Here is an 11,204-nt window from a genome sequence, read left to right on the forward strand (position 1 = left end):
AGTATTTGGTCAATACAAAAGTTTATCTCAATACTTTGTTATACTACCATTTGTTGGCAATGACAGAGGTCAAACGTTTTCTGTAAGTCTTCATCAAGGTTTTCAACACACTGTTGCTGGTATTTTTGGCCATTCCTCATGCAGATCTCCTCTAGAGAGTGATGTTTTGGGGCTGTTGCTGGGCAACACGGACTTTCAACTCCCTCCACAAGATTTTCTTATGGGGTTGAGATCTGGAGACTGGCTAGGCCACTCCAGGACCTTGAAATGCTTCTTACGAAGCCACTCCTTCATTGCCGGGCGGTGTGTTTGGGATCAAATTTCATGCTGAAAGACCCAGCCAGTTTCATCTTCAATGCCCTTGCTGATGGAAGGAGGTTTTAACTCAAAATCTCACGATACATGGCCCCATTCATCTTTCCTCTTACACACATGCAGTCGTCCTGTCCCTTTGCGAAAAACAGCCCAAAGCATGATGTTTCCACCCCATGCTTCACAGTAGGTATGGTGTTCTTTGGATGCAACTCAGCATTCTTTGTCCTCCAAACACGACGAGTTGAGTTTTTACCAAAAAGTTCTATTTTGGTTTCATCTGACCATATGACATTCCCTCCCAATCTTCTTCTGGATCATCCAAATGCTCTCTAGCAAACTTCAGACGGCCTGGGACATGTACTGGCTTAAGCAAGGGGAGACACGTCTGGCACTGGCAGGATTTGAGTCCCTGGCGGCGTAGTGTGTTACTGATGGTAGACTTTGTTAGCTTTGGTCCAGCTCTCTGCAGGTCATTCACTAGGTCCCCCGTGTGGTTCTGGGATTTTTGCTCACGTTCTTTGTGATCATTTTGACCCCACGGGGTGAGGATCTTGCGTGGAGCCCAGATCGAGGGAGATTATCAATGGTCTTGTATGTCTTCCGTTTCCTAATAATTGCTCCCACAGTTGATTTCTTCAAACCAAGCTGCTTACCTATTGCAGATTCAGTCTTCCCAGCCTGGTGCAGGTCTACAATTTTTGTTTTTGGTGTCCTTGGACAGCTCTTTGGTCTTGGCCATAGTGGAGTTTGGAGTGTGACTGTTTGAGGTTGTGGACAGGTGTTTTATACTGATAACAAGTTCAAACAGGTTCGCATTAATACAGGTAACGAGTGGAGGACAGAGGAGCCTCTTAAAAGAAGAAGTTACAGGTCTGTGGAGCCAGAAATCTTTGCTTGTTTGTAGGTGACCAAATACTTATTTTCCACCATAATTTGCAAATAAATTCATTAAAAATCCTACAATGTGATTTTCTGGATTTTTTCCCTAATTTTGTCTGTCATAGTTGAAGTGTACCTATGATGAAAATTACAGGCCTCTCTCATATTTTTAAGTGGGAGAACTTGCACAATTGGTGGCTGACTAAATACTGTTTTGCCCCACTGTATAGAGGTGAAGTGTGGGAGGCTTTGGATCCAGTCTATTACACTGTTTTATGAATCAGGCCTTTAACACGGTCCACAGGAGTTCAGGGGTTCAGGAATGCTGAAGGGCATTTGCGAGATGTGCTGTCTGCGTTTTGAGAGACGATCAGTTTTCCTGCAGGTGTCGAGAGCTAGACATGTAACTAGACTTCAGTAGCCTTACATTCCCTCTCCATGTGGTGTACTGTACACGGAAACCATGTAAGTGGAACACATTAGCCGTGTTACAGCGTCCCCTGTCGGACACACCTGGGAAAAATACTCCTCCCGCCGAACTCCTCTCATCCCTGAGGCAGTCTGCCTGAGCCCCCTCCCCAAGTCCCTCAGATATGTTTACAGATCGACTCGGCCAAGTGGTCATGACTTGAAGCTGGGTTGAGATAGCTGATTTGCACAAAGCAGAGCTCCAATCCATCATGTGCTTCAGCATTTTGTGAGACAGCTCTTTTCCCCAGCTTTGAGAGAAAGCAGGCTTTGCCAAGTAGCTGCATAGCTTCTAAAGCGGTGAAATATCACAGTGGTCCTTCTTCATTTTGTCTGCCAGTGGTTTGTGACTCCCGCGAAATTGCTTGACCTCAACCTTTACAGGGGATTGTCCCTCTGCGTGCCGTTTCCTTAAAGATTGTTAGGCTTGAATGTCATTTTATGTTGCCCTCCATTTTGTGAAAGGGAGCGGGGAGTCAAGAGAATTAGAATGTATTTCAGGTTCTGGAGCAAGTGGTGCATTGCTGCAACTCGGGGAAGGAGGGAGTGTGGGGTAGAGAAGGAAGGGGGAATGCTGCGGACACACTGTTGCTAGGAAACACTTGTGGCTTCTCCTCCTCTCGCTCTCTGTCTCCTTGAAGAAGCCAGAACAAAGTGACTGAAAGAAGCAGCCAGAGTGAAATGTCACTCGTATCCTCCGAGGAGTTTTAGGGAATGTGGCGCTTGTACCCAAAAGGCACTCTGAGCCAACATACCCCCGTCTCTGCCCAAGGCGAAGTGTTGGTTTACATTGCTGGCTGAGATTTAGCTACGGCTCCATTCACTCCCGTCTCTTTTTCACATCTCTCTTTCTAATTCCTTGCCATATGTCTATCAGCAGAGTCCCCCGAACAGATATTTGATTATCAAAGCCGCCCGGCTGAAAAGGCTCAACACTCTCTGCCACCAAAACCCCTTTTCTCCCACCACATTAAGATTCCGAGTGTGTCGACACACCACCAGTGGCCTGGTCCTATAACTCCCCCAGGGGAGGGAGGGAAGGACTATAACCCCAGCTGTACTAGACATAACAGCCTGACTGGTGCTGTGCTGTTGGGCACACTGGTCATCAAAGAGGCTCCATACAGATTGCCCATCATGTGCTATGTCCACGTGGCAGCATTTGAATGGCCAAATTGGAGTGGAGTGAATACATTTCATTGATTGAATGTAGTTGCATTGTGTGCCTGCCTAAAGCTAATTATCTCGTGAACTCGAGAATAATGCTTTTAAAAAAAAATCTTGTTAACTAAAGCTCTGACAGGGGGGCATGCTGCGGTGAGATGTACTCACGAGACTCACAGGCGTCCATCCATACTAATGCTGACGTGGCACGGTCACATGCACAACCGTATTATTGCGGGATAAAACCATGTGTTTTTTGGAAGAATATGATTACACTGGCGTGGTGCTGAAGGAGAAAAGGACTGTTTCGGTTCTGACGGAAGAGTTGAAGATGCTGAGTACGGTGCTGACGCCGATGAAGATTACAATGAATAACAGTCATAGCGGCAATGGACGCATGTAGTTAGCCTGGCTATAGCAGTTCCTTTAGGAGCGGAAACACAGTGAAGAATCGGTCCCTTCAGGAGAGAGAGCGAGCGACTGGGCAGTGGATATGTTTTTTGAAATGCCAATATCAATATTGACTGTGGTGGAATGTCCTGTGGCCAGGAGGGATGCGTACTCAAGACTGGGCTGACCTGGTTTCACACAGTCTTCTCTTTGTGTTGCCCTCACTACACCCACACAACTCCTCCACGGGACTGGTAAGCACTGCATACACTTTACTATCAAGACCTGGCTTTACATTTTTTGCCTGTAATAAAGTCGCTATCTATTTGAGAATGTATTCAATCTTTTATTTTGAATAAAACTAAAACGAAGGCTTGCCGAACGTTACGTAACAAATTGGTTTCTGTTCCTATTCTTAATTTTGTAGGTTTTGGAGTGCCAGTCCAAACTGCCAGAATGTTGTTAAGAATCTCCATGATCTCAGCTCTTCTTGCATACTGTGAGTACATTGTCCAGTAGTAAATGCCGGCTACTTTACCAGCCTGTTAGAGCATGCACCATGGAAGAGTAGTTGCATTTAAAAGTGGATTTCAGTCAAAACAATAAACACACTCAGTGCCTAGCACCCCCACAACAACAGTGCATGGAGAGAACCATATTAAGTGGTTGTAAATTAATGTAAACAGAATCCTCGGGGGTTGCATCAGCTTATTGGTGGAATGACTGTCATTTACAGCATGTTGGAGTGTTTCGTGCAACATTGCATCTAACCCAGGGTGCTAGGTGCTAGCTATCAGAGTGGCTTTGAAGGACTAGTGAGCAACAGGCAGCATCCCTCTTTTTAATTATATTTTATTTCACCTTTATTTAACCAGGTAGGCTAGTTGAGAACAAGTACTCATTTGCAACTGCGACCTGGCCAAGATAAAGCAAAGCAGTTCGACACAAACAACAACACAGAGTTACACATGGAATAAACGAACATACAATCAATAATACAGTAAAACAATCTATATACAGCATGTGCAAATGAGGTAGGATAAGAGAGGTAAGGCAATAAATAGGCCATGGTGGCAAAGTAATTACAAAGTAGCAATTAAACAAAATAACACTCGTATTAAGGCAATGAAACTATTCAACTGTTAGTCATAGTAAAATAAGACAGTCTACCATGTAAATAGATGTGTTGTCTAAGTATCTGTAAACAGGGCTCCGCCTGGTTGTATAAAAACTACCAGTGAGTGCTATTTAACCTAACAACAAGTCCATGTGGACCAGCATGTGCAGTTAGTTGTGTTTGAGATGTGTGTTCATATCAGGGGCTGCCTGGGTAATCAATTAGTATTGATTCATCTAGAAAATCCAACCCCACTGCATTTCCTCGAGGTTACAATGGTGCCGCGTGTGCCAGAGAAAATTGCTTTCCGTAAGGCCTGACTATGCCTTAGTGATAAGTAGCTCATTTCAATTACAAGGGCCGGCCTGTGTGTTCAGGCGCCATGACTGATTGGAAATTCATTGTGCAGTTGAGAGTAATAGAGTTAATGAAGATCCAACACTAGTGTTGACGACTGGGTGGGAGCAATGGATGCCGGTCAGAATAACTGCAACCTGCCCATTAACCTCTAAGCTTAGAAGTTAGCGCCTTGTTACGGTTTTACCTGTGGAGGCCCCTGCATGCTTTTTACAGCGTTGTTGCAATACAAGTTAATTAATTGAGAGTGATTGAGAACTGCCCCCCCCCCTCTCTCTCTCTCTCTCTCCTACATCCAAGTCCTGCTGTTTGGTTTTGCTCTTGAACGTGAAAAGCAAAGGGATGGAGGGGTGGAGAAGGTTAAGGAGAAGAAGGTCGGAGATGTCATTGAAGTAAAAAAGGATTTGAAGGTGGGAAAAGACAATAAAGGAAAGAAGAAGAAGGTCGAAGGTGTTGTTGAGGTCAAAAGGGATCCAAAAGTGGGACACAACAAGAAAGGACAGAAGCTGACCCGGAACGAAAAGGTCAAAGGCAAGGAGACAGGAAGTCCAAAAAGTGACAAGGAGCCAAGGAACGACACTCTCTGCTCTAGCATCGGTGGCATCTGCCAACGCAGTTTCTACGTCTGTCAGGGGAGGTACCTGAAGGACAAGTGTGCTGCACCTAAGACACACCATTGCTGTATGCCAGGTGACACACTACTCTATAACTCTCTGCTTGGTAGTTCACATTAGGAGTCTTTTGGCTTTCTGCTATGTTCAGTGGTAACACAGTCTCATGTCTTGTCCCTACAGCCGGGGCTTGGAGCGTCCTGTGTGCCGGTCACCATAACAACAGAGTGAGGGGTTGTGACTTGTTTGGCTGTGGGGGCTTCAACTCTAGAAGGTCTCTGACATGGGAGGGGGCCTATTTTATTCTCTTTTGGGGACATTTCACAGAGCTTATCATACCTCTCTGAGCTTGACACTGCTCATGTTTAAACCACAGAAAGATGGGTTACGTTACATCATTGACAATATAGGTTGAAATGTACGTCTAAGGCGGCGAGTAGCCTAGCGGTTAAGTTTAAGAGTATTGGGTCAGTAACCGAAAGGTTGCTAGTTTGAATCTCTTAAGCCAACTAGGCAAAAAATCTGTCAATGTGCCCTTGAGCAAGGCACTTAACCCTAATTGCTCCTGTAAGTCGCTCTGGAGAAGAGCGTCTGCTATATGACTAACATGTAAATAGGGATAAATATGTTTTGTATGTTTTCTCTCACAGAGATGGTGACAGCCTCCACAAGGCAGTGGATGTGGTGTGTGACGATTACAGCATTGTCAACGCCCCCTTCTCAGGTACCCTGAGGGGGCCAGTGGTCGGTATCCAGTACGATGGCGTTAAACTTACCAACTCCGGTGAGCACTTCATACTGTGTAGCTTCATTGCCGTAGATTTCACATTCAGCAAAAAAAACACACAAGAGACTGGTAACTCAAGGATGCTCCTATACCATGACTGTGAGAGTGGAACCTTGAACAGCACTAACTAATCATTATAACCTTTCTAGACGATCTAGTAGCGTGTAATGGGGCATTAGGTAGGCCTGTGTTCTGTCCAGGCCAGAGGCTGATGTCTCGTTACGGAGGAAGTAACGAGGGATTTGGAGGGATTAGCCACGCTAGTGGAGGAGGGCTGAGATCCCACTGAACTCCCCTTTTGCCTTTGACACTTGGACCTGGCTTCTTTTGAATTTCCATCAAAGGCAGCTAATGCATAATGATCTCCAGTAATGGCCGTCGTTAAGGCCGCAGCCATGCGTCTGCATTAGCCGTGTGCATCCTGGCCTGATAAGCAGCAGCGCTGGAAACGGGTAAACAACATTATTCTGGTCCTCGCTACCTCTAATTGAACCGCAGTATGGGAGGAACACATGTTCTGTCAGACTCTTTCATCTTTGTGCAAACTGTAGCATGATTAGGCCTCGCAGGGAACAAATGAACGATCATCTGATTGCAGTGCAGTGTTGAAGAATGAGGGAATAAGCAGTTTGCCACGGCTTCCTAATGTGTGTTAGTGCCCGTCTGTTTTCGCTATCATGGCAAGAAGATCTGGGACTAAATGGGTATTGTTCATATTACTATTGTTTCACGCTTTATCATAACCAAGGTCTGATGTGCATCACAAGATGGTATTGTCCCACTGAGCTAAAGCCTGGGCAAGTCTTCAGGTCTTCAGGCAAGGTTGCTCATCACGCAAGGGTCGTTCACCGAGTCCTCTCCCTTACATTAACAGTCTTTTCTTAATTTGTATGACAGAGTACTGTGTGAAGATCTTCAACATCCGTCCGTACCGCTACGTGGGGGCCATCTCTCAGGGGGAGGCCCTGGGTTACCTGCTGCCCCTACAGGAGCGCTTCTCTGGCATCACTTCACACATGGAGTTACAGATGTGTGACCGCTCCGACCCATCACCGTACATCTGAACACTCCTGGGCCACATGTGACAGGCCTCTATAGACTGAGGCTGGGGACGCAGATACTTTTCTGAAACCCAAATACTGATTTCCCTAATATGTGATGGGGAAAAAACCTCTCTCCACCCATTCACTTTGACCACATCCCTAGTACTATAGATAAACTACAACCATATTTCTCTTGGTATTTGTCTCTATGGTCCTCCCATGTGAGTGAATAGGCCAGGTACAACTGCAATTGTCCTTTGCACCATCAGAGGGCATTAAACAACATGTTCCTAGATGCAGTATTCATAATGTACCACAAGATGATGCTACATCTCAACACAAACCTCTGTGTTGAGCTGAAAATGTATCACAAAAATAGTTCATCCATGCCAACTTCAATTAAAGTGTGTGTAGGGCCTACTATTTGGATGGCACTCTTAAGTTAACAAAAAAAGAAGGCAAACACAGTGGACAAGCAGTACTCCAACCCCCTTAATTGTGTATTTTTCAGCTAATTTTAACATTTGTGTCTTTCTAAATGTATTTGTGTTTTTCCATATATGAATGTAGTGCATGTTCAATAAAAAATGCAAAACCAACACTTTATAACACACTCTTTCTGTGCATCTAATCAATGCTAAACTGAAATGGAAAGACAGAGCGACCAAGTAGGCTCTACCACATCAGTCATTCCATGTGCAACAGAGAAGGATTGCATCAAATATATTTATTTGTTTTTACTGCTTTAAATACTTCAGTAACCAGTTCATAATAGCAATAAGGCCCAAGGGGGTGTGGTATATGGCCAATATACCACAGCTAATGGCTGTATCCAGGCACTCAGTGATGTGTTGTGCGTAAGAACAGCCCTTAGCCGTGGTATATTGGCCATATACCACACCCCCTCGGGCCTTATTGCCATTATAAACTGGTTACTGAAGTAATTAAAGCAGTAAAAACAAATGTTTTGTCATACCCCATGGTATACAGTCTCATATACCACGGCTGTCAGCCAGTCAACATTCAGGGCTGGAACCACCCAGTTTATATTTGCCAGTATAGAGTGCCCTTCAAACAAGTGGATTCACATCAATAACAGAGCTCTGTTTGACAGATGCTGATCTTCTTTTGCTTGAGATGGGAAAAAGTGAGATATAGTCCATGTTCTCCTTACAACAAAGGACCCATTCATTGTCAATCCAGACAAAAACAGAAATAAATGTGCTCTACTTTCCTAGTGAGCTAATTTCAATGCTGGTAGACAGATGGTAGAGACAACATCATTTCACATTAAGAGCATATTATTCATGGCACCAGTCAGATTCAAGGCAAATTATAGAAGTGTTTATGTCAGATTTATCTTGTGGGAAAACGTGCCAAAAGCCATTTGGTCTGTATCACCTGATCTACCTCCTCACGGTAGATATCTGAAATGGGACTTTTGAAAGGATTCCAAAACAGAATCTCTATCACTGAGGATGCCAAATCATCAACATCTTTATCCATTGTATTAGCTTCTACAGTTTCATATTTTAGTCAATGCTCTTATCCAGAGCAATTTAAAGGCACAATTAGGATTGATTTGATTTGATTTAACGTGCCTTGCTCAAGGGCACATCGTCAGATTTTTTAACCTAGTCTGCTCAGGATTCAAGCCAGCAACCTTTAGGTTAATGCCCCACCACTTTTAACCACTAGGCTACCTGCCGCCCAGAGCCGACCCATTATACCTGCATTGTTTTTATGCTTGTCTCAGAGTTATACAGTATATGTACAGAGTGAAGGAGGTTATGTACATACACCACCCCCCTGTCGGTGACATCCATGGGCAACAGCTCAGCTGCAACTTGAGTGAGTAGCAGCAGCTTGTGTGAGTTTTGGCTCACCACCACCACAACCTTCAGGTATGGCTCATCCTCATCAATTGATGTGTCAACTATATTTAATGATGACAGACAAGAAGATCAGGCACTGATGTTGAGTAACAGATAAGAGCATTGGGGTTCTACACCCTGTCGTTGGTCTAGAATTATTGTGGGCATGAGGGAAACTTGCCAGGCATACAGTGGGGCAAAAAAGTATTTAGTCAGCCACAAATTGTGCAAGTTCTCCCACTTAAAAAGATGAGAGAGGCCTGTAATTTTAATCATAGGTACACTTCCACTATGACAGACAAAATGAGAAGAAAAAAATCCAGAAAATCACATTTTAGGATTTTTAATGAATTTATTTGCAAATTATGGTGGAAAATAAGTATTTGGTCGCCTACAAACAAGCAAGATTTCTGGCTCTCACAGACCTGTAACTTCTTCTTTAAGAGGCTCCTCTGTCCTCCACTCGTTACCTGTATTAATGGCACCTGTTTGAACTTGTTATCAGTATAAAAGACACAACCTCAAACAGTCACCCTCCAAACTCCACTATGGCCAAGACCAAAGAGCTGTCAAAGGACACCAGAAACAAAATTGTAGACCTGCACCAGGCTGGGAAGACTGAATGTGCAATAGGTAAGCAGCTTGGTTTGAAGAAATCAACTGTGGGAGCAATTATTAGGAAATGGAAGACATACAAGACCACTGATAATCTCCCTCGATCTGGGGCTCCACGCAAGATCTCACCCCGTGGGGTCAAAATGATCACAAGAACGGTGAGCAAAAATCCCAGAAACACACGGGGGGACCTAGTGAATGACCTGCAGAGAGCTAGGACCAAAGTAACAAAGCCTACCATCAGTAACACACTACGCCGCCAGGGACTCAAATCCTGCAGTGCCAGACGTGTCCCCCTGCTTAAGCCAGTACATGTCCAGGCCCGTCTGAAGTTTGCTAGAGAGCATTTGGATGATCCAGAAGAAGATTGGGAGAATGTCATATGGTCAGATGAAACCAAAATAGAACTTTTTGGTAAAAACTCAACTCGTCGTGTTTGGAGGACAAAGAATGCTGAGTTGCATCCAAAGAACACCATACCTACTGTGAAGCATGGGGGTGGAAACATCATGCTTTGGGMCTGTTTTTCTGCAAAGGGACCAGGACGACTGATCCGTGTAAAGGAAAGAATGAATGGGGCCATGTATCGTGAGATTTTGAGTGAAAACCTCCTTCCATCAGCAAGGGCATTGAAGATGAAACGTGGCTGGGTCTTTCAGCATGACAATGATCCCAAACACACCGCCTGGGCAACGAAGGAGTGGCTTCGTAAGAAGCATTTCAAGGTCCTGGAGTGGCCTAGCCAGTCTCCAGATCTCAACCCCATAGAAAATCTTTGGAGGGAGTTGAAAGTCCGTGTTGCCCAGCAACAGCCCCAAAACATCACTGCTCTAGAGGAGATCTGCATAGAGGAATGGGCCAAAATACCAGCAACAGTGTGTGAAAACCTTGTGAAGACTTACAGAAAACGTTTGACCTCTGTCATTGCCAACAAAGGGTATATAACAAAGTATTGAGATAAACTTTTGTTATTGACCAAATACTTATTTTCCACCGTAATTTGCAAATCAATTCATTAAAAATCCTACAATGTGATTTTCTGGAATTTTTTTTCTCATTTTGTCTGTCATAGTTGAAGTGTACCTATGATGAAAATGACAGGCCTCTCTCATCTTTTTAAGTGGGAGAACTTGCACAATTGGTGGCTGACTAAATACTTTTTTGCCCCACTGTATGTGTGGCATTCTTGAAGTTGTGCTTTGGTATAAAGTCTTTGGCTGATTCTTAAGGATATTTATTGATCTTGTTTTACAGTAGATATTATGTTTACATTATAAAATCATATCAAATAATACAGGATACACTGAGTGTACAAAACATTAGGGACATCTGCTCTTTCCATGACATAGACTGACCAGGTGAATACAGGTGTAAGCTCTGATCCCTTATTGATGTCACTTGCTAAATCCACGTCAATCAGTATAGATGAAGGGGAGGAGAAAGGTTATGTATGTGTGTCATTCAGAGGGTGAATGGGCAAGACAAAATATTTAAGTGCACCAGTTTGTGTCAAGAACTGCAACGCTGCTGGGATTTTCACACTCAACAGTTTCCTGTGTGTATAAAGAACAGTCCACCACCCGA

General features: G+C 44.1%; 1 protein-coding gene across 1 annotated transcript; it reads left to right on the forward strand.

Moving 5' to 3' along the window:
* Nucleotides 1–3,043: 3,043 nt before the first annotated feature.
* LOC111980276 (uncharacterized) lies at nucleotides 3,044–7,730 on the forward strand. Its single transcript, XM_024010982.2, has 6 exons — nucleotides 3,044–3,470; nucleotides 3,644–3,715; nucleotides 4,991–5,380; nucleotides 5,485–5,575; nucleotides 5,952–6,085; nucleotides 6,986–7,730. Exons 2-6 carry the CDS (start codon nucleotides 3,673–3,675, stop codon nucleotides 7,150–7,152), a joined length of 825 nt encoding a protein of 274 aa, XP_023866750.1. The 5' UTR covers nucleotides 3,044–3,470; nucleotides 3,644–3,672; the 3' UTR covers nucleotides 7,153–7,730.
* Nucleotides 7,731–11,204: the final 3,474 nt, after the last annotated feature.

The sequence above is a fragment of the Salvelinus sp. IW2-2015 genome, linkage group LG20 (assembly GCF_002910315.2).
Source record: "Salvelinus sp. IW2-2015 linkage group LG20, ASM291031v2, whole genome shotgun sequence".
NCBI lineage: Eukaryota > Metazoa > Chordata > Actinopteri > Salmoniformes > Salmonidae > Salvelinus > Salvelinus sp. IW2-2015.